General features: G+C 39.3%; 1 protein-coding gene across 4 annotated transcripts in view; it reads right to left on the bottom strand.

Moving 5' to 3' along the window:
- Window positions 1–8,312: 8,312 nt before the first annotated feature.
- The window catches only part of LOC309718491 (solute carrier family 28 member 3-like), a 43,141-nt gene continuing 24,762 nt past the window's right edge, over window positions 8,313–26,691 (bottom strand). For all 4 annotated transcript variants that reach the window (XM_082553788.1, XM_082553789.1, XM_082553790.1 and 1 more), the window contains 13 exons: window positions 22,055–22,199; window positions 21,844–21,957; window positions 21,531–21,608; window positions 21,323–21,403; window positions 20,974–21,054; window positions 20,743–20,868; window positions 19,860–19,984; window positions 19,519–19,687; window positions 19,202–19,399; window positions 18,277–18,358; window positions 16,311–16,409; window positions 9,864–9,978; window positions 8,313–9,749 (listed from right to left, as the gene is read on the bottom strand). In XM_082553788.1, coding sequence (XP_082409914.1) covers window positions 9,632–9,749; window positions 9,864–9,978; window positions 16,311–16,409; window positions 18,277–18,358; window positions 19,202–19,399; window positions 19,519–19,687; window positions 19,860–19,984; window positions 20,743–20,868; window positions 20,974–21,054; window positions 21,323–21,403; window positions 21,531–21,608; window positions 21,844–21,957; window positions 22,055–22,199 — 1,531 coding nt within the window. In that variant the 3' untranslated portion in view covers window positions 8,313–9,631. The remainder of the gene's footprint in view (window positions 9,750–9,863; window positions 9,979–16,310; window positions 16,410–18,276; window positions 18,359–19,201; window positions 19,400–19,518; window positions 19,688–19,859; window positions 19,985–20,742; window positions 20,869–20,973; window positions 21,055–21,322; window positions 21,404–21,530; window positions 21,609–21,843; window positions 21,958–22,054; window positions 22,200–26,691) is intronic.

Here is a 26,691-nt window from a genome sequence, read left to right on the forward strand (position 1 = left end):
CTTGTTCTGATTTTCTTTTGTTCTTTATCTTAAGTAACCACCATAGTTTTCATGCATTCGACTTCCACCAATCAGACGCAGAATTCAGTCCAATAACAGATACGGAAGAATAACATTGATCATTTTGTTACAATGAAATATTCTGGTGAAAAATATTCGGACACCTACCTGAACATACACTTGAAAGACATGCATTAGAATTGCAGAGAGACCTATAAATGTCACTTTTCATTGAAACTCCATAGATCGAGCATCTGTGAAGTTCTTATAGATATCCTGCAAATCTCAGAAATTGCCTGCCAGGACCTCAGCCAGTCAGGGCAGCACTTACACAGTATTTGGCTTTAACTGGTTGATTGGTGAGTGGTATATTTTTTATATTTTACTGACATTTATATATTATATGGAATTTGATGTCTTCCTTTATATCTTGTTACCAATTTAAAATTCTCCAATTTTTCAAGGTCGTGGAATTATTTTTGTTTCCAATTTTTCCATCTAAGTTTCCACATGCATCATTACCTGCCCATTCAGACTGCGCTGAGTGCAGCTCATAGTTAGGATTTCCAGGTAGAGACAATGACCCGTGTTTGGGCCCTTGAAGCAGGCTCAATACTCCGTTTAGCTTACAGTGAAGATCCCCTTCGTCGCAAGAAGGTCCTAATGCATCCTCAAGAGCCCTCTATGTGCTCTGCTGCTCTGGTCACCATGGAGATTTGTGTATTTCAGCAAACGATAGGGTTAAATAAGTACGCGTTCAGTGAAGCACGAGTAGCAGCAACAACATGTAAACACTTGTTGCATGCCCGGAACAACGGGCAGCATTGAATGGAGGGACTCGATGCGATGCTTTGATATGCTTTTAGAACTCACGTCTGTCTCCCCCCACCATGGAGCCATCTTTAGCTGTTTGTGGAGGGACCCTAAATGGGATCCAAATTGATGGAAAGATGGGCAGAAGAGATGCTGGAGGGAAGGCACAAATGTAAAACCTGAATAGAATCAAAGAATTAAACAGCACATGATATTCTTTGGGCCTCTGAGCCCATTAGGAGAATGCCGTTCTCTCCAAATTAGAGTAATTAGTTATTAGAGTAATGAGGAGTTTGGTACCCAGCTAGCTACATGAAAAACAGGCAGGAGAAAGGAGGGAGTGTAGGATTAAGACAGAAAACACATGATTTTTTTGGGGGAAGGGGAGAAAGTGAGAGAGGGCAAAAATCACCACATTTCAATCACAAGTATCTAATTGGCCCTATAGGTTCACTGATGAGTTTGTGTGCAGAATACATTTGAAACACTCAGGTTTTCAAAGGCACCGGGGGGCACAGAGAGCTGGGAGAGCTGGGAGAGCTGGGAGAGCTGGGAGAGAGGCTCCAGCAATAAGAGAAAGAAGGAAGCAAGAAATTGGAAGGAAGACAGAGACAGAAAGAGAGGGCGAGAGAGAGAGAAATGTGAATCACATGCTGCTGCTCTGATCCCAGCATGTGTCCATCCCTGTCCTAGCCAGACCACCCGCCTGGCCTACAGGGAGTGTGTGCGCAAGAAAGAGACTGACAGAAAATGAGCGCGTGCATTGGTCAACAAGCACACGCACACGCGTTGATGTGTTTACGCTTCCGTGCAATTGTGCGTCTGTGTGAGCTCTCCCAGCAGGAGCGAAAGCACATGGAATGAAGGGCACATGCGGCTAAACACGAGTTTAGTCATAAAACAGTCGCTCGTCGGAGAGAGGTTTTTCCCAGAACCTGCCTCAAACAGCCTATGTGTTGTTGAAGGGGAGACAAAAAGAGAGACAGACATCATTTCTGAGAACAAATGGAAATGGGAAACAATGTTTGCTGCTGAATCCGGCTTGATGTGAACGGTTTAATGGGCACCATTTTCACTCCGCTTCCAAGCTTGAAAAGTTCCCCTCCAAAGTTTTTGCTGATACACAGAAAAACTAAAGTTTCATGGGGCCACGCTGAGATAGTGTTTCACAGACTCTACTTTTTGTCAGAAAAACATGTAAGTTTGCAAAAAGACGGATTGCACTTCTGTCAACTCCTGAACTGTCAAACACATTTGTGTTCTTTGTGCAAGCCCGGTGTGACAAAAGATGACCACTGTGAAAGAATTAGGATGATATCTTTCGTGGTCGCTCCACACTGCTCCCACAAAGTCAAATAAGCTGAAGGTTGTCTATTGTAAGTACTTCACAACCCAGAATACCCTGGGACAAAATTCTGATAGTGTGACTGTTGTGACCTTGAGCTTGTCCACCTATATTAGACCCAACCGTCAGTCCTGGTCTAGAAATAGTCCCCTGTAACTCCTCTCTCTAAAAAGGGGACTGTGATGTCATAGTGTTAATAAAGATACAAATAAGTAACAGTTTTTAAAATGTATTTCTTGCCTTATTAATTACTAAAAAAGTGGGATACTACTTACTGCACTTACACATATACTATCTACATGTATCGCAAATAATAATACCCCATTTAAAATGATATGATGCTGGAGATTTCCCATAACAAAGAAAATAAACCAAAACACCTCTACGCTTGTTTGGATATAAATGATGCTCGGGCCATACTAACACGATTACTGCTGTTGTGTGTAATATTCTAACGAGAAACATGCTTCTCCACTTTCTACTATAATTAATGCACCAGATCAACTGCTTGTCTGCACACGTTTGTCAGGGATTCTCCTGTTTAATTTCTCACTCTGTGCCAAGACACATCCGTGTAATTATGTGTCAATGAGCAATTAAGCATCAATTAAGGTTTATTAGGCTGAGAGCATATCACCAGGAACAGTGATTAGTATCTATCTATCTATCTATCTATCTATCTATCTATCTATCTATCTATCTATCTATCTATCTATCCATCCATCCATCCATCCATCCATCCATCCATCCATCCATCCATCCATCCATCCATCCATCCATCCATCCATCCATCCATCCATCCATCCATCCATCCATCCATCCATCCATCCATCCATCCATCCATCCATCCATGCTTTCACTATTTCTCTCTTTTCCTATTTTGCTTTTAAATGCCTCTGTGAATCATGCCAAACTTTATTTTCTGTTTTCTGCCGACCCTGAGTCCAACTCCACGCGCTTCTGTCATCCCAGCAGCCTTCCTCAGTCTGTTCCTCTTCCTTTGTATGCTTTTTTAGAGTACTGGCTGATGCAGCTTCATCTCCATTATTCGGTGCATCTCTGGTCCCTTTCACTTCCCTCTTCTTCTTGAGTGGTGCTACATGACAATCCAATATCTACCAACCTTAGTCTCCTAAATACTCGGCCTTTTCATCTATCCATCTTTATCTTTCCATTAATCCTTGAATGTCCTCTCTGCTGCTGCAGGAAATTTCTTTTCTTTTCTTTTTTTTTTTTGAGATTGGACGTACCTCGTACTTACAGAAATGTTCTCGGTAGAATTTGCTTTCCCTTCTCTTTTGGTTTTTGAAATTGACCAGCTGTTACTTCCCACAAGGTCAAGGTCAAGGTCAAGGTAACTTTATTTATACCCAAAGACAAGGTAAATTTGCTTTACAGAAAAATGACAGCATTTGGCATCCCTTTAAAAAAACAACAAAAAAAAAAAACCCCCCACACACATACCTAGTAAATATATAAAGCTCACTGTGGCACATATATAGTAATTTTAGTATTTCGAATCAAAAACAGTTCTTATTTAATTCAGTGACAGCAACGGGGACAAAGCTATTTTTATAACGCTTTGTCCTGCATCTCGGAAATAGAAACCTCCGTCCTGAGGGAAGAAGCTGAAATTCACCCCTTAGAGGATGGGAACCATTTTTAAGGATTGATAAAGCCATCCTCTGTACCTGCTTAGAGTACAGGGAGGCTAAACAAGACTGTGGCTCACCTATCAGACGACTGGACCATCTCACTATCTGATTTAGAGAATTTTTCTCTGTGACAGAGGTCTGGCCAAACCAAACAAAAGGATAAAACAGACTCAATAAAAGAACGATAAAACAAAGTTAAAATTTTTTGGTCAATGTGGAAATGAACAAGTTTCCTAAGACAATAAAGGTGCTGGTGACCCTTTTTACAAACTGATTTGCAATTTTGATCAAAGTTCAGTTTTTCATTTATTATGGTCCCAAGATATTTATATGATTGTACTTGCTCTATTTTCTGACCTTTAATTAAAGTGACTCCGTGCCCATTTTGTTGTTTCCTAAAATCAACAACCATATCTTTTGTTTTAGATATGTTCAGCTGGAGATAAGACTCCTCACACCACTGAACAAAGTCATCAATGACTGGACCGTGGTTAATTTCACCCTCTTTCAGTAAGCTGACAATAACAGAGTCATCTGCATATTTAATAATGACCCTGTTTTCATGTCTGCCCTGACACATATTTGTATAGAGAGTGAATAATAAGGGCGATAGGACGCAGCCTTGAGGAGAACCTGTGGAGGAGAACACTGGGTCAGACAGAACCCCATTTATTCTCACTCTTTGTGACCTGTCAGTTAAAAAAATCTAAAATCCAGCCCACCAGGTTTTTCCTGATTTCAAACTGTTCTAAAAGTCTTTTAATTAATATGGGGCTGTATTGTATTAAAAGCCGAAGAAAAATCAATGAAAAGAAGTCTTGCAAAAGTCCCTTTACTCTCTACATGTTTAAGAATTAGATTTAGTAAAGTCAAAAGTGCGTCCTCCACTCCTCTGTTGGGCCTATATGCAAACTGCATTGGATCCAGCTGATGTTCAGTCTCTTTCATAATCACATTTTTTCAAAGACTTTCATTACAACTGAAGTGAGGGCAACAGGCCTGAAGTCGTTTAGAATTTTTGGACGACTAGATTTAGGGACAGGAACCACGACTGCTTCTTTCCAAAGAGAGGGCACATGTTGTGTTTGCAAGGATTGATTAAAAATAACCTGAAATATAGGACTGAGTTCATCAGCACAAGATTTAATTAGGCGGCCACTAATATTATCAGGACCCTGGCTCTTGTTCACATTAACTGTATGAAAGGCCTTTTTAACATCGCTGAGTTCAATGATAAAGTGCTGAGTATCTCTCAGTTTCTGTTTCACTTCCAAAATATCCTCGCTAAAATCAGAAGAACTAAAACGAGCATAAAACATGTTTAAAGCATTTGCAAAATCTCTGTCTGAATTAAAACCCTCTAAAATGACCTGACTACTGCTCTGGGGATTTTGAAACCCTGCTATGGTTTTCATACAAGTCCAGGCAGACCCAAAATTTTTTGCAGCAAATTTGCTTTCAAGAAGGTTTTTGTAGCTCTGTTTTGTTTTCAAGATCTCGATTTTCATTTCCTCGATTTTCAATTCACAAGGTTACACTGTAAAATGCACATTGCATCAAAAGCATTTTAGTGAAACCATTTGGGGGCCAGGCTGCAAAGCTTTCTAGACACCCATAGTTTTTCTACCTTCTCCCATTTATCATCATCTTATCATCCTCTTTTTCTTCTTCCTCTTCTTCTTCTGCTTTTGGAGGCTGTGGTCGCTCCTTAAATCATAGGACAGTCGCCTTATCTTCAATTCAGTTTCACCAGTATGGCAAATATTGGAGGTCATCTATTGAAGTAACTTGAAATCAGAAAAACATGTTTCTAGTTTTTAAACAACATGGTGCTGTTGGATTTCTGTGACCAAGCTGATCTTAAAGCATTGTGTGACATCAATGTCCACCGTAGAGGCAAAATACAGTTAGTTCTAAGCGTCCCAAAGAGGAGAAAACTATTTGTGGCTCTGACTTTAACAAAAAAAATCAAAGTAAAGGACAAAAATATTTTCTATAAGCTGCCAAAGTGTGAAATTGAGCCTGGCAAGATTCAAAAGTGAAAGCTAATGATAAGACATGCAGCAGTAAGAACAGGTAAGCTGTGGGATCCTTATGTTCACTATGGTTACATTTACACGGAGTAGATGTTTAGATAAGTCAAATATCTAAACATAAATTTTAGGCTGTTATAATATTCAAAGTTAAAAGTAGAGCTGTGTTTGGAAACGTTTTAGCTAACTGTAGCTTGATAACGGATAGCTAGCATTAGTTTTCCAATAGCTAACTTAAATGCTAGATTCATGGTGCTAAAAGAACCCTAACCCAAAGTAAAATCTAAGATTTTTAACAATTAACAGCTCAAGTTTACAATTCAGTTAATAGTAGCTTCGTGAATGTGCAGCAGTTCTGGAGCATGTTTGAGGAGGACTTTGGAGCCTGTGGGCCTTTGAAAGTGAGACTCTTGTTAGTACTCAAGTTTCTTTTAAACTCAGAGGAGGTCATTCATCAATTCATGCACGGTCTCACATGAAAATTGTTAAATAAATGGAAACGTGTTGAGGATGTTCTGAACTTACAGTTAGCGACCCCAACCATCTCAGTGTGTGGTGAGATCATCAATCCAAATCGGCACCTAGAGAAAATGTCTCTCCTGCTTTGCACGCTATTCAGTCAACGACACATACGTTTGCACTTTTATAGCTTTCATAACTATGGCTCTTTGTTTCTCTGTGAGCACACCACACGTGTGTGGATACTTGTTCATAATGTGATTTAAAGCAAGTTGTGCATGTTTGAATTTTGTGCACGTCTGTAAAGGTGGCCCAGTGTATGATTATGTGGGATTAACTTTTATGGCACTGGTTTAAATGTACATTTACCTTTTGTGCCTCTGCACATTTTGTGTGACTGCAAATAATTTTTCACTTTTTAAAAAATGTTTCTTAATGAAATAATAAGCTAAATTTGCCCCCCTGGTCAAAGTTGGTTTCCTGTTCAGTTGATATGCTTTGATGCCAATCCTGATTTAAGAGTAGAATATATCTCTGATTCTGTTTTAATTATTACATTTTATAAAAGAAATAATAAAAAAAATACATTGAGAAAAACCTCACACTCAAATCAACTAAACATACAAGTTAAAGAGTGAAATTTGTTACAGATTTGATGATAAAGCTCTCAAACACAAAGTAAGTTCGGTAAGTAAGTCAGATTAAAAACCCATAGTTAGGTTGTTAAATATATATATATGTACAATTGGATATATATGATATAATTTCCACACAGCCTTCCAGCAAACCATGCATAGTGTTACAAAACAATTTTTAAGAACTGATTAAGTTAGAGGGAGAACTTGGCTGTACAAAGAGGGCTGCTGAATGTCTGCTATATACAGTAAATATACACAGCCTCATTTTTAGATCAGATCTTTCTTACTTTATTGTACGATAAGTTTGATTAACGTGTTTTGAAAATGAAAATGATTTAAATCTCAGAGGATTCAAGGAGAAGAAACTTGTAGGGTGAGTTTATTCTCTCCATTTGATGGTTTGTTTGTTTGTGTGTGTGTGGGTGTGTGGGTGTGTGTGTGCATCTTTTAGAGCAGCCAAAGATATTTACTAATTTCACTTCTTTTTGAATATCTTTAAACTAGCTCATAAAAAAAAATAATGTGCCATAATATTTTTTTAATATGCCAGTATTAGCCACAAAGCTGTTTTTCAGTACCTGGATAAAACCAGAATATTTTTTTAACATGCATTTCTTTGACCAGTGACAGTAAACTCAGCTAAACATAGCTGGTCATGGTGTGCCAAAGAAAAATGTTATTAAATTGGTGAGATTATTCCTATAATTAGTTAACAAGGAAAAATGTAAATTGTCTCCTTTTGTTATATATTACAGATGCAGAAAAGTCGTCTAAACTAAACGGCTCGTTGTTTTAAACACACCGATTTCCCTGAAAATGAAGACAAAATGAACGATGCATGTTTTCTTTTTTTTTAGAGGTGCAAATGTTAAGATGGAGCCTAAACATGCCCTATGTGTCAGTGTCTCATGGCTGAGTTCAATGTTCCCTCTTTGTGGGTGTGTGAAATTCGCACATGTGAACACACCTCCTGCCCACCGAGAAGGGAGCCATCTGACCTTTTGCTTGTGCTGGAATTAATGAAGAGACTGTCATTTGTGATCTCCATGATTGCATGCTCATCTCACACATGCAGATGTTGTAAATGTACAGCCATGATACCTTCCTCTTTGTTCTGTTTCACATTTCCTGAAATCCCCCATCGTTTTTCTCAAAACCGTAAAGTTCAGAATCACATTTTCAGATTACACTCACTTCGAATGCGACTTCTGGCAAGATCATATTTAACTCAACATTTTTTATCTTTGCTAAAAAAATCCAACGTTGTTTTCTGATCATACAGACAGAGAGGGTAAAAACTCTACTGGGATATGACTACCAGCTAGATCAAAAACAGATTTGACGTACAGATTTTCCAGCTAACTGTGAATGAATGAATAAAAAGCACTTTATTACAAAGATATAGGCAAACATGTTTACAGTATGCAAATGCCAGAGGCAATCTTGAACGCACGGAGTGAAAAAATACATTACAGCAAAAAAGATCCAGAGTTAATTAATGAAAATCCAGTAACTTTAAACATTCCTGGTTAGCCAAAGTTACAAGTCTTTGTGCACCTTGAGACCAGACACCAGGCTTTGACGTGTTTCCTGCTCAAATAGGACAAAGTGTTGCTTGGGAACATGCCAATTCCCGCTGATTCCTTCAAATTTTGCATCTATGTTTATGTGTTCAAGAAATATGTTTTTAAAGGACTTTGTCAATAATGAGAACCTGTTGTTGTTGGGAGAACAGAAGAGTCTCCTGGTCTCAATGTCCTGGTTATAGAAGCCATAGAGAATCTGCTGAAAATGGGTGCATATATGTATTGTATTGTATTGGTTTTAACAGTTTTGAGGAACTGAGTGTAAGTACTGAGATGGTTGTTTTACTTGTGTTTAATTGGAAGGCATTGGAAGTCTCTCACTGTGAAAATAGGTATTATTAAGAGAGCATTACAAAAAATAAATATGACCATGTGCCTCTCAGAGTGGGATTTAGTGCTTTAGCAATTCAGTAAAGCTGTAATGAGCCAGATTCTTGGACAATCTGCCAGTCAAACCAGTGTGCCTACATAATGACCTGATATATCCAGCGTTTAGGTTGCTAAACAGGAACCAAAAGACACCAGTGACATCTAGTGGCTAATCAGTGTGCCATTACTGAAAAGTTCACCACTCCAGGCAAGGCAGGATCAAGTTGTTATAGGTTAGATCCTCTCTGTCAAGCTTGTAATTAAGCAGGTTTTGCAAGTTTTTCTCATTTTTGTGCTGGAAATGACTCTGATATAGTTTTTTGTACCATGAGATTTTTGCACTATTTAGAAACTGACAAGCTTTAGAAACACATGTACAGACATAGAAAATATCAATCACATCAGAGCAGTTTGAAATGATTGTTTACATAATGATTGCTACAACGTAGAAACAAAATAAAAGTAAAAAAAAAAAAAGAAATATTAAAGTGCAAATGTATTATTTTCAAACTATATAGTAATAGAAGTAAGAAAAGGATATATGACAAAAAAGCCACTATATTTTAAACTATCATTATAAAACAATGCAAAAAGTGTGGGTAAAAGGACGTTTTTGCCATGTTTCATTTTTAAGTTTTTTTTGTGAAAGAAAACTTAACTTAAAAAAAGGAAAACACCCTAAAAAGGATTTAACCTGTAAACAGCACATCTCTGTAGCACTGGAGTGTGTGATTTACAGCATAAGGCTGCAGTTGAAAAGTTCAGACGGCGTGAGCGTGCAGCAGCCCAGCAGACTGCTCTGACTGAATCCGTCCCCTGTTGTCACGTTCCATGGCTCATACACTGTCACACTGCAAATGAAACACACACACATGCACGAGAAAATGTCCACTTGGTCAGATGAGTGAGTTGTAATATCGTTTTAACTGGGCAACAGTAATAAACAGTAATAATCACACACACACCTGTTATACAGCTCTGTGCAGCAGGCGTGCATCTGTGAGCTGTTGGTCATGCTGGTGTTGTTGAACTCTACACTCAGCAAATGTGGGCACTCAGAATCAGGGATGTACAACATACCTAAAACAAAACAAAAATCCGAGTTGTGGTTTTAAATGTTATGTATGTAGGTTTATTATTTGCTTTTATAAAATATGCCAAACAGATACATTTGGAAGATTTAAAGATTTAGGAATCAATTCAATGTAGCTCAAAATGTTACATTTTAAAAATAATTCTGTTATGCCAGATCACTGTATAAAAATGCACATAAAGATGCAGATGAAGATAAATTGAAAGTACTTATTAAATTGTACGCAGAAATGTTGAAGATTGATCAAAAGTACTTTAAAATGTACATTTTTGCAAAGTGTATATTTTAGTGTACTATCAATAAATGTTTCTTGTTGTGTATTGTGACAGACCGCCGGCCGTCGTTATGAGATTTGTCAATCGGAAGAACAAGGTCGCAGTGCTGAAACAAGGACGCAAACTGAAAGGCACGGATGTTTTCATTAATGAGCATCTGACACGAAAAAACGCAGACATCGCGAGGAAGGCAAGGCAACTGAAGAAGAATGGTAAAATACAACATACATGGGTAACAAACTGTAAGATTTTCATTAAGCTAAACGGGACACCAGAAGAGGCAAAAGTACTGATAGTGAGGAACATGGAGGATCTGGACAAGTACAACTGACACTAATGTATCGAGGTAATATATAACTCTAATGATAATCAAATGATAAATACACCAACATCTCTAATTACACCAGGAAATGACATGGACATGTTGAAATTAATTCTTCAACAGAAAGTAATTGATCTAGATTGTGAATATAAGGAGCATAATATAATAGATCCAGAAATAGATTCTGGAAGTAACTTTCTCTCTACTTTTGTTAAAAATTGTAATTATTTCACTCAGGAACAATATGAAAAAGAAATTAACCTAGACGGGAAGCTCTCATTAATTCACTTTAACAGCAGAAGTATGTACTCTAATTTTGATTTCATTAAGGACTATTTGCAACAATTTTCTCGCCCCTTTAGTATTATAGCCATCACTGAAACTTGGTTCAATGTCGATAAAGGAATAGATTTTTGTTTGAATGGATATGATTTAAAATACATGAATAGATTAAATAAGGCGGGCGGCGGGGTTGCTATATATGTTCATAACTCTATAAAATATAATGTTGTAACAACTATGTCTATGGCTATTGATGGAATTTTGGAATGTTTGACTATTGAGATCATGAATGAAAAAAAGAGAAATGTTATAATAAGTTGCATATATCGGACACCCAGTTCAAGTATTGACACTTTTAATGAATGGATAGAAAAAACGTTTGCTTCGGTGAACCAAAAATTACTATTTATCTGTGGTGACTTTAATATTGATTTGCTAAACCCAACAAGGTTAAAAGCCATTGATGATTTTACTGACACGATGTACAGCTTATCACTATATCCAACAATAACAAAGCCAAGCAGAATAACATCACATAGCGCCACTATTATTGACAATATTTTTACTAATGTCATGGATTTCCAAATTAATAGTGGCCTGCTTGTCTGTGATATAACTGACCACTTACCAGTTTTTACTTTGTGTGACTGTGATTTTAAAAAAATAGATACCAAGATCATGATAGCAAAGCGAACAATAAATGAAGAAGCAATTCATGCCTTCAATTTCGATTTAGCACAACAAGATTGGAGTTCGGTGTATGAAGAGTCAGATGTGGACAAGGCTTATGACAATTTCCTAGATATTTTTACTATGTGGTACAATAAACATTGTCCTGTAAACGAACACATGACAAAGAAAAAAAAGATAAAAAGTCCTTGGCTCACAAAAGGAATTATTAATGCTTGCAAAAAGAAAAACAATCTGTATAAACAGTTTATCAAAGTAAAAACAAAAGAAGTGGAACAAAGATATAAAGCATATAGAAATAAATTGACTGATATTATAAGAACGAGCAAACAACTTTATTATAGAAGAAGATTATATGAAAATAAAAACAATATAAAAGGAACTTGGGATGTGTTAAACAACTTAATTAAACAAGGATCTTCTGGAACATCATATCCTGAATATTTTACTGATGCAAATGGTGAAAATCACAACATGAGTAATATTGTCGATGGGTTCAATAAATTCTTCATAAATGTTGGCCCTGAACTAGCAGCGGACATCCCGTGTCATAAAAATGAAAATATCAGTAATATAAAATCAAATCCCTTTTCACTGTTCCTCTCAGCTACAAATGAGCAAGAAGTAATAAATATCACATTAGAATGTAAAATTAAGTCTTCAATGGATTATCACGACATAAATATGTCTGTAGTTAAACAGGTTATTCTGAATATTGCTAGTTCCTTAAAATATATCTGTAATTTATCATTTCAGTCCGGTTGTTTTCCAAAAAAAAATGAAAATTGCGAAAGTAATACCACTATATAAAAGTAATGACAAACACAGTTTTACCAATTATAGGCCTATTTCTCTACTGCCTCAATTCTCAAAAATTCTAGAAAAACTTTTTAATTCAAGATTACAAAAATTCCTTGAAAAACATCAAATAATAAATGTTGGTCAGTATGGTTTCAGAACACAAAGAACCACTTCAATGGCGATAATTGAGGCAGTAGAAGAAATTACTGATGCACTGGACAAAAATAAATATGCAGTTGGTATTTTTGTTGATCTCAAAAAGGCCTTCGACACAATTAATCACTCAATTTTATTGGATAAATTGGAAAGATATGGTATTCGAGGGAAAGCTGGTAACTGGTTAAAAAGTTATCTAACGGGTCGGGAACAATATGTTAGCATAGGGCATTACCATTCAGAGAAACTTGGTATTACATGTGGTGTTCCCCAAGGGTCAGTGTTGGGACCAAAACTTTTCAATGTATACATAAATGATATTTTTGATGTTTCTCAAGTACTTAAACTCATACTGTTCGCAGATGACACCAACATATTTTTCAGTAGCGATGATTATACTCATCTTGTAATGACTGTAAACAGGGAGCTACAATTAATAAAAAAATGGATGGACATAAATAAATTATCATTAAATATAAATAAAACTAAAGCAATGTTTTTTGGTAATTTTAAATATAATATAGAATTACCAATTATCATTGAAGGTGTACCAATTGATAATGTGAGTGAAAACAAATTTTTGGGAGTCGTAATTGATAACAAAATTTCATGGAAACCCCACGTCAGACACATAAAAACCAAAATTTCCAGAAGCCTCGCAGTTTTGAACAAAGTGAAACAATTCCTTGATAAAGATGCACTTCGTACTCTGTACTGTACCCTGGTTCTTCCATATCTTACATATTGTGTGGAAGTGTGGGGAAACACATATAAAAATACAACTAATCCATTAGTCACAGTACAGAAACGAGCACTGCGTATAATTCACAAGGCTGGTTATCTAGATCATACTCACAAATTCTTTCTTCAGGCAAAGTTACTTAAATTCCAGGATCTGGTTAATTACAATACATCCATAATTTTGTATAAAGCTTTTACTAAACTTTTACCGGCAAATTTACAAACTAGATTTGAAATTCGAGAAAAGGTTTATAATGTTAGAGGATTTGGAGAATTCAAATTACCCAGAACTCGAACAACCCGTAAAGGTTTTTGTGTGTCTGTATGTGGTGTGAAAATCTGGAACAGTCTGAGTTTACAACTGAAACAATGCAAAAATATTCATAGATTTAAATTTCTCTACAAACAGTTGGTCTGGTCACAGTATACTCAATGATGGGTTTTAGTGTGCTCTGTAATGTCTGTCCTCTTACCATTGCTGGTATGGATTCAAAAAAAAAAAAAAAGAAAAAAAAAAAGACTGTGCGTATGTATGTACATATATGTACATGTGTGTGTAGATATATATGTATGTATATGTATGTGTGTATGTGTGTGTTTGTTACTTGTAGTTATTACTGCCTGTTACCTGTGGTAATGTAATTTATAATTTATATATTCTGTATTCAGTTATGAAGGCTCTAATTGTTGCTTGCGAGCTGCAGTTTAGATGCTTGTATGCGCCCGGGGCTGTTGATGGGACTGTATGCAATAATGGGCGTAGCTGCGGGAAGTTTATTGTTTTGTTTTGTTTTTTTGTTTTTTTGTTGATGAGTGAGTATAGGGGTGGGATTTAATAAGTTTTCTTCGTCCCACTCCTTTTTCAGGCAATTTTTGTTTTTTGTTTTGTGCATTTTATGTTCAATATAGGTATTTGTTGTGCCTGGAAATGAACAAATAAATGAATGAATGAATGAAAATGAATGAATGAATTGTCAGTATTATGTAGTATGTAATGACATATTTCACCCATTGAACTACAGGGAGTGCAGAATTATTAGGCAAGTTGTATTTTTGAGGAATAATTTTATTATTGAACAACAACCATGTTCTCAATGAACCCAAAAAACTCATTAATATCAAAGCTGAATGTTTTTGGAAGTAGTTTTTAGTTTGTTTTTAGTTTTAGCTATTTTAGGCGGATATCTGTGTGTGCAGGTGACTATTACTGTGCAGAATTATTAGGCAACTTAACAAAAAACAAATATATACCCATTTCAATTATTTATTTTTACCAGTGAAACCAATATAACATCTCCACATTCACAAATATACATTTCTGACATTCAAAAACAAAACAAAAACAAATCAGCGACCAATATAGCCACCTTTCTTTGCAAGGACACTCAAAAGCCTGCCATCCATGGATTCTGTCAGTGTTTTGATCTGTTCACCATCAACATTGCGTGCAGCAGCAACCACAGCCTCCCAGACACTGTTCAGAGAGGTGTACTGTTTTCCCTCCTTGTAAATCTCACATTTGATGATGGACCACAGGTTCTCAATGGGGTTCAGATCAGGTGAACAAGGAGGCCATGTCATTAGTTTTTCTTCTTTTATACCCTTTCTTGCCAGCCACGCTGTGGAGTACTTGGACGCGTGTGATGGAGCATTGTCCTGCATGAAAATCATGTTTTTCTTGAAGGATGCAGACTTCTTCCTGTACCACTGCTTGAAGAAGGTGTCTTCCAGAAACTGGCAGTAGGACTGGGAGTTGAGCTTGACTCCATCCTCAACCCGAAAAGGCCCCACAAGCTCATCTTTGATGATACCAGCCCAAACCAGTACTCCACCTCCACCTTGCTGGCGTCTGAGTCGGACTGGAGCTCTCTGCCCTTTACCAATCCAGCCACGGGCCCATCCATCTGACCCATCAAGACTCACTCTCATTTCATCAGTCCATAAAACCTTAGAAAAATCAGTCTTGAGATATTTCTTGGCCCAGTCTTGACGTTTCAGCTTGTGTGTCTTGTTCAGTGGTGGTCGTCTTTCAGCCTTTCTTACCTTGGCCATGTCTCTGAGTATTGCACACCTTGTGCTTTTGGGCTCTCCAGTGATGTTGCAGCTCTGAAATATGGCCAAACTGGTGGCAAGTGGCATCTTGGCAGCTGCACGCTTGACTTTTCTCAGTTCATGGGCAGTTATTTTGCGCCTTGGTTTTTCCACACGCTTCTTGCGACCCTGTTGACTATTTTGAATGAAACGCTTGATTGTTCGATGATCACGCTTCAGAAGCTTTGCAATTTTGAGACTGCTGCATCCCTCTGCAAGATATCTCACTATTTTTGACTTTTCTGAGCCTGTCAAGTCCTTCTTTTGACCCATTTTGCCAAAGGAAAGGAAGTTGCTAATAATCATGCACACCTGATATAGGGTGTTGATGTCATTAGACCACACCCCTTCTCATTACAGAGATGCACATCACCTAATATGCTTAACTGGTAGTAGGCTTTTGAGCCTATACAGCTTGGAGTAAGACAACATGCATGAAGAGGATGATGTGGACAAAATACTCATTTGCCTAATAATTCTGCACTCCCTGTATAGCCTATTTTCATGTAGGATATAAAGAAACATTTGACACTAAGGTGACTGATTCCTGAATAGTTAACAATGAATAATGACTAAATCTTAATTAAGGAATATTTTACAGATAAAGATAAATTATTACATGCCAAGTAAGTAAATATAGTGTTAGTATAATGCTTAATTGTATTATTTAACCCTCAAACTCTCAGGTACTTACTAAAAAGCTGGATTTGAACTGATTTTTAAATAGTAAATTTAAAAATGTGCTTAAAACTCTGCAGTTGTAAAAGCTAAAATAAATGTTTTTGAACTAAGAACAATGTCAGTATACAAGGTTAATATACAGTTGCTGAAAATTTAATGCACACTTTCTGTAGAAGTAGTTGTTTGATCCAATAAAGATATTTGTACTTGATGAGGAAATATATCAAACATAATACTTTATTACCGAGAACATCAAGCCTGGCTGAAGAACAGATGTTACCTGCGATACAAGCTGTCATGAAGCAAGAGATGCTGCCTGCAATCAGAGCTCTGAGGCCACAGCTGGAGAAATCAGATCGTCTGTCTGGAGCCATGGCAGCTGGGGAAAGAACAATTATGCCGTACAGTTAGGTGTTTAAATTTCATAGGGACATTTTGTTTATAACTTTGGCTCTGTGCTTCTACAGTATGTTTGAACCAGCAATCAGTGTGAAATGGAAATTCAGACCTTCAGCTGTAGTTCAGCGGGTTAAAATGATTAGAGGAATTAAAGGCAGTTTTATACAAGGTGCAAATGTAATTGGACTATTCCCTAAAAAGCTGTTTCATGGACAGGTGTGAGGGAAGGAGCTCTCAGTGGGGGTGAAATAGGCAACAAAACAGCTATTTCCATAAGACAGATAGTGGGAACATTCTGGGAAAAGGATCACACAGGTGAGCTGTGCAACATAAAAAGATAAGGACATTCAGGTAAGACAACAGTGGTGAATCACACGATCCTATTGTAAAGAAAAACCCCTCAACATCACTCAGCCAACCTTACAGGTGGTGGGCAACTTTTACCTGAAGGATGGCGGTGGGAGGTTATTGAGAAACAAACGGTAGCAGATTGATGCAGCTGAGTTTCACCTGTGCTTATTGAGGATTTGATAGGAGAAAGAAGCAATTCTGACACATATAAAAATGGCCTGGTAAATGGCCTGTATTTGTATAGCGCTTTACTAGTCCCTAAGGACCCCAAAGCGCTTTACACATTCAGTCATTCACACACTGGTGATGGCAAGCTACATTGTAGCCACAGCCACCCTGGGGCGCACTGACAGAGGCGAGGCTGCTGGATACTGGCGCCACCGGGCCCTCTGACCACCACCAGTAGGCAACGGGTGAAGTGTCTTGCCCAAGGACACAATGACTGAGACTGTCCGAGCCGGGGCTCGAACCGGCAACCTTCCGATTGCAAGGCAAACTCCCAACTCTTGAGCCACGATCGCCCCACGTATAGAGCTAAACTCAGCGGTCAGATTCAGATGAATATAATAAAATTGACTGTTCAAGTAGTCCAGACATACTGTGAAAGCAAACCAGGAGCTTCAGGAGTGCTACAAGCACCGAGACAGTCACCTGATCAAACTACAGACTGGAAGACCCACAAACAAACAGCTGAACACAGGACCAGCAAAGCATCAGAAAATCTATTCTCTGGTGATGCCCATGGCTTCCAAACCTCAGACTTGTCCTTTGTAGACCAAGGACAAGTTACTATTATATTAGACTGTCCTGTTACATTTGAGCACAACAGCAGAATGACATGAAAAGTTAAAATTGACAGTTTTTTTCTTCTTACCCTTCTATAATCAAGACTTTTTGCTTATTTTCAGTCCTGTAATACTTGAAGGATCCCTGAGCTGTGTCTGGAGAAGAAATTGTGAAGATGTTTTTAAAAGTGCATTTATCAGGTTTGGCCTTGTCATTGTAAATGTCAGGACCGTTGAAATGCATGATTGTTCATCTTTGTAACTTCTTCGCTACACTTCATCAAAATAATGAATGTGGAGTTTTTTCTTAATTTAAAGTAATCATTTTTTCATAGTCACGGTCTGTTCTTTGACTGAAAACAAGCACACAAATTAGACTTGTCCCATTACTTTATATAATAGTTATAAATGCGTTTGTTTAAACTTTTGATAATTTTCTGTCTATTTGAGAGTTAGGGGAATTTGGCAGCTACAAGCCCATTCAGCCCACACACTGTAACTTGCCTTAAATGTGACAGATGGGTTCCTTGTTGTGCCAACCAAAAACATCAAGGACACCCCCTCCATCCCACCCCCCAGTCTGTTCATGTGGTGGAGATACTATCAAAAAATAGTGTGCTACAATATAGTTCAGAATTTTTCCAACATCATGAAGTTGAATGTTTTTCTATTTTTTTTTTCTCCTCAGCTTTCGTAACAGGTGTCACTCACACAGCGCTCCAATGGACATCCCCAGTGAAGCAACGCTGGAAAATCCACACAAAGCGTATGTTGCAATGGCTTCAGAATGGACCTGGAACAGAGCAAATAAATCTAGTAAAGAAAACGCATGAAGTTGTAGGTATGCGGGGGGTGTCATGAATTCCAAAAGCCTACATTTGCACTAATACAGTTTGATGTAAATAAATGTGTATATACCACCCTCTGGTGTTCAGCAAAAAAATTGCGCTGGGAAAATTCACAGGCGTCACTTGCCCAATTGACTGACACCTGACTGTCGAAGTTGTCTCCAAGCATTCAGTGCAGCATCGAAACGCATCGAATACCACCAATCAGCTCATATCTGCATTTGCCAGTGACTGCACAGGTGATTGTTCAACAACAACGTGTATCTGTGGATACTGGCCAAGTGACTAGCATAGCTGGAGACAGTCATATGGAAAGTGATGAATGGTCTGATACTGTTCTGTAAACAGAAGGACAACTGCAGTAGATATATTTCAAAGCTGGACACATTCATGGACTCGTGTGGGACAGATATGTTGGCATCTGCACTGATGGCGCACGGGCCGTGACTGGGAGACACGGAGCATTATTTTTTGTCTCAATGCGATGTTGTCTTTGTCCTCGAGGACAAGGACAAAACAGTTTTTCTTGTATGTTTTTTATTTCCCTGTTTAGTTATAGCTCTCACTTCCTGTTTTTTTTAAATGTTTTTTTAATGGAATCCACAGTTGTTTATCCTTCCTAACTGGATAGACTGATATCTGTGAAGTTCTGCTGACTTTGTGTGGCATCGTGATGACAGATGACTGATTCACTGTTTTGTGAACAGTGACTAATCATACTGAGCAAACCAGATAGGGAAAGAACTAAAAATTAGAAGAGAAATAGTGAGAACATGAATAAAACTTACAGAAATGTATTGCTTCACATTGTTCACATATTCTGGCCCCCCTGCCTTCCTCCGGTTTATCAACTCTGACAGCTTCTGAAAGGCCACAAACTCACTAAGGAATGTCTTAATGCCCATCAGTTCAGCAACAATGAAACTGTCCTCAAAGGAAACACCCATCATGAAGGAGAGAGGCATGAACACGTAGGAGCAGATGAGCTAAACAAGGGACACAAAGAAGCAGAAACAATAGAAAAATAGTCACATCAAGCTGTGTTTTATTATATTTATATAAAGTTTATTTTGGAGGGTTGGTGTATGTGTTTGTGTATATTCACTGAGAAGCTGAGCTGTGGACAGTCGAACATCCCTCCCAGCCAGGAGAGGACAGCATCAAAAAAGGACAGCAGGGCCATGAAGGCAATGATGTTGGCTAAAACGCTGGCCACTAGTGCGATTGCACGAGATGCACCAAGGGATGCCGCCTCCAACAAATTCTTGCTTTCACTGACGAAGAAGTCAGAAAGAAGTGACAGGATGAAGCAACAGCGAAATAATTTAAACAGAGTGAATTTAAAGATTGAACTGTAGAAAACCATTGTAACCATTTGAATCAAGTAGACAATAGATGTTGTATGGTGTAGTTATCTGTGTGTTTACTGTGATCACTCCTACCCACCCCTTGTCCATTTTGACTGGTCGATTGGACCTTGAAACTATAGTTTCAGGCCAGAACATCTTAGCAATGGCCAGGGAAGCTGGAGCAGACATTACTGTTGCTGTCAACAAGTGCGTTGCATCAACCTCAAAGGAAAGGCAACAAATGGCAGAGATTAATTTTTCATTTTCTTTTTATCAAATTGTCAAATTCAGTCACAAGCCTTAAATGAAATGAGAAATTACTCTATTTTTTGCATCCTGCTCTTTGAAATTGAGCATTAATAATTACAACAAATGTGACCTTTATTCAGCCATGAAGATGAATCTCTTTTGAGACAGAGACCTGGTCGAGATAGAGAGCATAACTTTGGATGGTTTTTTTGATGTTGGCCACTGCATTGCAAAATTTAAGCTGCCCAGGTCAATAGAAAAGGTTGAGAAGATAGAAATTGTGTCTTGATTTAAGTTTTCTGTTTTATTTCTGAAAATACTCACGTATTACTTTCCAGTTCGTTAAACTTCTTGTTAAACTGCTGTCCAGTTATCACATGTGAGGTTGTCTTTGAACTTCTTATAGCCAATTTTTTTTTAAATCTTGTCAATCACTCTTGTATTTTCCTGCTGCGTTCCCTGTGTATACTTTTCATTGCTTGTAGTTTAGCACTTTCCCAATTCCCATTTAATTATTCAGACTTGACATGAATTTGCCTTGTGTCTGCCCTTATTCCCTTTATTTGTATTTTTATTTGTTTTTGTTAGTTTATTCACGAGAATAAAATTTTAATCAAGCGCACACAGGACAAGTTTGGGTGCCTAAACACTTTCCAAATATGCCTAACTCTGACAATCTCAACACTTCTTCAAATCCACATCCCATCCTTTCAGCACATCCTCTTCCTCACCCCAAAGGAGATGTAGGCTCCCAAAACGGTACCAGAGATGCTGGCAAAACCTCCTGTCATCACAGCATGGATCTCTGAGAGAGTTAGCTCACTGATATATGGACGAATCAGGAGAGGTGAGTTGGCCTGATGAGAGCGATGACGATGAGGACAGACAATGGAGTCGACTGAGATTAGTTGATCAATACAGTTGATATTAGTGTACTATTGTAAATGGTTACAGTTGCTTACAAATCCAAGGAATATATTTCCAGCTGCAGCCATTGATTCTGCTGGAGATGTTCCCATGGTAACCTGCATTATGAATCCAATCTGGGGAAAAATCAGTGATGGAATGTAAAACAGGGGAAAACTGTAATAATAATAATAATAATAATAATAATAATAACAATAATAATAATAATAATGTGATAAATATAACACTATCATTATCATTATTATTATTAATATACATTCTCATTCCGTGCTGTCTGTTACTATAACAGTCAACAGTCTTATTTCTAAAATAATGCTTTGAAACAATTCATCTGACTCCTTATACAGCATGTCTTTTTGTGTCTGTGCTCTCCTCCATTCTCACCTTACAAATGAGCCAGGCCATGAAGCCAATGTAGTAGAGCATGGAGATGACAGAGCTTAAAAATACAAGTATTGGCATCACCTGCAGAGAGTCCACAATCAGCAAAATATTTGTAATGCTTCTAGTTATGTTTATACCTTGATATTAAAAACTAGATTGTCCTTTAAACACATTTAGTCACATGTGCGGTTTCACTGGATCGTCATACCTTAAAGGCAAGGAAGTGGTCCGTGTAACTTTCACCAAACACAAACTTTGATCCGGTATCTGTGAAGGACATAAACGCCTGCATAGAGATGTTCAGTTTTCAGCAACAGAAAAAAGAAAATTGTAACAGATGATTTTTTTTTACATTTTAAATGTAGTGTTTCCATCATCTTAAGATTAAATGTCAAATATATGCAGGAGGAACATTTGTTTTAGAAAAGCAGTGATTGCTACATCTGCAAATTTACCAAAAGCAACCATACAAGCCACTAAAAAAAGGATGTGTGTGTGTTTAAATATATTTGTGTGTACACCTCTGCTTTGTTTCCAAGCCACCGCAGTGCACCTAAACCAAAAGTGGTCCTGAGAATGAGAAGGCCAAAGATAAACTGCAGCCCAGTCCCAAAAACCAGCGTTTGCCAAGACCACTGCAACACACATGAAAAATACATTTGTCTATGTGCAAAAATACGTGTGTGAATTTGTGCATTTATGCATTTGTAAGCATGTATGTCCGTCTTTTACCCTGAAGGGGTGTTTGGAGAACAGGAGTGTTAAGAAGACGAACAGCAGCAAGCCGAAGAAAGATACCAGCTGTCTAGTCCCCCGCTGGGCCGTGTCCAGAGCAAGCCAGCACACCACGGCTACGAGCACTGACATATATATTATCCTGAAAGAGAAAGAAAGAGGGGAAGTGGAGGAATTCAGAGAGAAGAACACACAGACTCTGTACAAACACTATAGTATGCAGTGTGTATTCCACGTTATGTGTATAATACTGTTATATACCTAAATTTGTGTCAGCTTAGAAACAGAACAAATACACTATTGTGCAAAATCTTGAACCAACTCTCATTTCTTTACGTTTTTCTAGGAAATCTGGAAATGGGTGCAGTGATTTACTAGAATGTGCAAACATAAATAAAAATACTGTACATAAGGCAAAACCAGAGTTAACAGTCAATATCTGGTCTGACCACCTGTATTCTTCCACCTGAACTCTTTGGCAGGCCTTCTTGTCATTTCTTTTAAGTACTCTTAAGGAATAGTTCTCCAGGCTTCCCGAAGGACGTTCAAAGCTAATCTTTGGATGTTGGCTGCCTTTTGTTGTCAAAGGAGCTAGATACACTCCCACTAGATATAAACCTAGTGGGAGTGACCCCCCACAGAGGGACAAAAGGACCCCCTGATGACGCCTGAGCCAAGGTGGGAAACTGGGCGTGGGTCCCAATCAGCCAGAGTTTCGGGTGTGTTCATTGTGAAACCTGGCCCCACCTTATCATGCGAATTCCTGAGGTCAGATGAATTCCTGAGGTCAGATGAATTCCTGAGGTCAGATGAATTCCTGAGGTCAGATGAATTCGCATGATAAGGTGGGGCCAGGTTTCACAATGAACACACCCGAAACTCTGGCTGATTGGGACCCACGCCCAGTTTCCCACCTTGGCTCAGGCGATTAGAGGATCATCAGGGGGTCCTTTTGTCCCTCTGTGGGGGGTCACTCCCACTAGGTTTATATCTGGGACTCTCTGCCATTTGACCTTAGAACTGAAGAAGCTTCTCGGATGAGAGGTGAAACGTCTTCAAGCAACTTAAAGAAGTCCAGACGCTTTTCTTTGCAAGCTCCTTTGACTACGATGACTGAGAACCTTCACAGACACGCTGCCTTTTGTTCTGTTCTCTGTCAAGATGATCCCACACTGCTTCAATAATGTTAATGTCCAGGCTCTAGGGATGCTAATCCTTAGCTGATTATGTTCCACTGTGTGTTTTTCTATCCAGGTATGCTTTTACTGCATCAGCAGTGTGTTTGTCATCATTATCATGCTGAAAAATGAAGCTGTTGCCAATCAGATACTTTCCAGATGGTGTTGATTGGTTGATCAGAATCTGATCATACTTTTCTGACTTCATAATGTTATTTTGACAGGATCCCCAACACCACCAGCTGAAATGTGGCCCAAACCCATATTTTACAGATGGCTGTAGACACTCACAGTTGTATCTCTCTTCTAAACTCTTCCGCACATACTGTATTTACATTGAGAACAAATGATGTGTTCTTGTGACAAGCTGCTAGTAAGAAAGCATACAGTTTAGATGCAGCTTACAATCTATGTTGAAGTTAAGTGGGGTTTTTTTTTTTTAGGTCCTTGAAAGATTCATAGGTCAGTGTTACAAGGTTTAATAAAGAAAAGCGGGGGTGGGTTGGTGGGTGGTGGTGGGGGTACCCTGATCTTGACTTGCACCGGGTTGGCCGGCCTCTAGCGGCATTGGCTACCCATCACCCCTGGGACTCCCAGCCATTGGCCATTGGTGCACCATCGGGTCTCCCTCCTACTCTTGCTGAGATGGGTGCTCAGATATAGCTGACAAGTTTGGCCCCAGGTCTTCAGCGTTCTTGGGGCTGCAGATGGCCCGGTTTTTCCTGGATCCATCTCTGTCTGCCTCTGGCTCCTGGGGGGCATTATTGAAGCTTCTCACCTTCATTATCAAGTACATTTCGTGACAAAAACACACTCTCTTTCTCTCCCTCACACTCACACACCTGGTGTTGTATGTGTCACGGTCCTGAGTATGTGGACTCAGTGTTTTTCTGTTTGTATTAGTTATCTTTGTTTTCATGATGTGTTTTGATTCTCTTGGGTTTGATTTCTGTCACTGTATCCCCACGTCTGTTCAGTTTCCTGTTTTACTTTGAAAGTCTGTGTACTATGTCAATGTGTTGAGTTTTGCCTCCCCTTGACTTGTCATGTCTGATGAGTTCCAGCTGTGCTCTCCTCCTGTTTCACATTCCCTAATCACCTCAGTATGTATTTAAGCCCTGTGTTTTTCCCTGCCAGTTGTTGCGTCCTCCACGTTTGTTGTGTGTGTATCCATGGTCGTCTTCCTTCAGCATCTTCTGTCTAGTTAGTTTAAGTTGTTGTTTATGTATCGTCCAAAGGTGACTCTCCAGCAAATAAAGCCGTCGTTTAAGTTAATGTTTTGTCTCTGAGTCCTGCACGTGGGTCCAGTCACTGACAACCACACAACTCACCGTGACAGAAGGACGCAACCATAACATGGACCCAGCGGACTCAGCTCACGTCGAGAGAGAGGTGGACCTTGCTCGCATCCTCGGACTGATGACTCGCATTAGCCACGCCTCAGATTTGCAGACGTTCTCAGTCGGGCTGAATGCAATACAAACCATATTTGACAGAAATCCTCAACTGCGCAAGCTGTCTATTGCCTCGGAGTTCAGCCGTTCGCTGACCCAGGCTAAGGAGGCAGTCAAAGCCCGGGAGCTGGCCCAATTCACCCTCATCTCCTCATCCACACTGCCTCAGTCACAGCTAGCAAGCCTTCTCATGCCGCCGCAGCAGGCGGAGCATTCTAAAGCCCCTCTGCAGCAGCTGAAGTCGCAGCATCGGACTCCTTCCTCCCTCACGTCTGGTTCCGACCACCCCTCACCTGCCTCATGCCTGGCAGGAATGTGGTCGGAGGATGAGGGACCAGTCACTGTTGCTCCGACACTCTCCGTTTTTTCTGTCGCTCCGGTTTCTAAGAGAAAGCGGCGTTCTCGTCGTCGCCGTCCCTCACCGCAACCCGAGTCCAGTTCTGAACTGCTGGACGTGGTGAGTGAACAGAACAGTTGTCACCCGGCTTCTTCCACGCTGGGAATTTCCAGCTCTGAGCCGGCGAATTCGGAGTCGGTTAACTTTTTGACTGTTAACTCAGGGCCTGCAAAGACAGAAACTGATGATCCCAAGGTGGCTGACTCTGAGGTTGTCTTTCAGGACTCTGAGCATTCTAATCTTCCCTCTTTTGTTTCTTCAAAGTTTGAGAATATTCAGGAATCAGATGACCTTATTTCAGAGTCAAAAGAGGTTTTTTGTCCTGTAACTGAGAGTGGTGTTTCTGGGTTTCATTCTGAAAAGACTGGGGTTTCTGTTTTTGCTTCTCTTGGGTGGCTGTAGCTCAGGTGGTAGAGCAGGTCATCTACTGATCGGAAGGTTGGTGGTTCGATTCCCGGCTTCCCCCTAGTCTGCATGCCAAATATCCTTGGGCAAGATACTAACCCGAAATTGCTCTCCGATGCATTCATCGGAGTATGAATGTGTGTGAATGTCAGTTGTGCTTGTGCGAATGGGTGTGAATGGGTGAATGCACAAGTTGTGTAAAGCGCTTTGAGTGCTCAGAAGAGTGGAAAAGCGCTATATAAGAACTAGTCCATTTACCATTCTCAGCCAGGTTATGTTGATTCCGAGCCATCTGTTTTTGGATCAGTTAATAGTGAGTTTCCAGATGTAGATTATATATGTGAATCTGTTATGAAATTTTCTGACTTGGACAATCATGATCTCACTCGGGACATTAAAGATGCAGCTCAAAAGACTATTTCTCTTACTGCTAAACTAAACAGGGACAGTTCAATTTCCCAGCCACAGTCCATCTATGCTGTGCAGGCTATACCTCATGAGGCTGTTGTTGGTGTTGCTTCACCCATGGTTTACGCGGCTCACCAGCCAGTTCATTCTGAGGCTTCCTATGATAAACCTCATGTTTCCATAACCTCCCCCGAGTTAAATTTCAGAAGCCTAGAGTCTGCTTATTCAAAGACTGTTTGTGTTGCTCATTGTGAACTCTTCCAGACTATACGTCCTGTGACTGTCCAGGTTAAGACCAACCAGGTGTCATCTGCTGTTACCAAGCTGGCAAAAATACTTGGTTTGAACACTGCAGAAGTGGTTGCTCAAGTTAAAGTTTCGGATCCACGATCATGTTTGTATGACTCTGTGCGCCGTGCTTTTCAGCCAGTAGCCCTGGACACTGTGTGTGCAACTTCCCAGGCTGCGTTTTGTAAGACTGTGTTTTATGTTGCTTCACACCCAGTTTCTTCAGATACCGCTTGTATAATTCCTCCAGCACCTGTGACTGCCCCTGAACTCGTTTTTTCTAAGACTGCTAACGTCAACCTGGACAACTTAAGAATAGCGGTTTTACCAAGGTCAGCCTGCCGTAAGTCTCGGTTTTCTAGAACCATGTCTGGTACCATAAACCTGGTTTTCCCAGTGACTGTTACAGCTCCTCTGCTCTGCTCTCCGCGTCCGGTTCCAGTTCCCAGGCAGACTATCGCTCCGTTCATCCCTGCACCTGTATCTGCTCCACGGGCGGGGATG

This window comes from Aulonocara stuartgranti, assembly GCF_965226115.1.
Source record: "Aulonocara stuartgranti genome assembly, chromosome: 12".
Lineage (NCBI taxonomy): Eukaryota > Metazoa > Chordata > Actinopteri > Cichliformes > Cichlidae > Aulonocara > Aulonocara stuartgranti.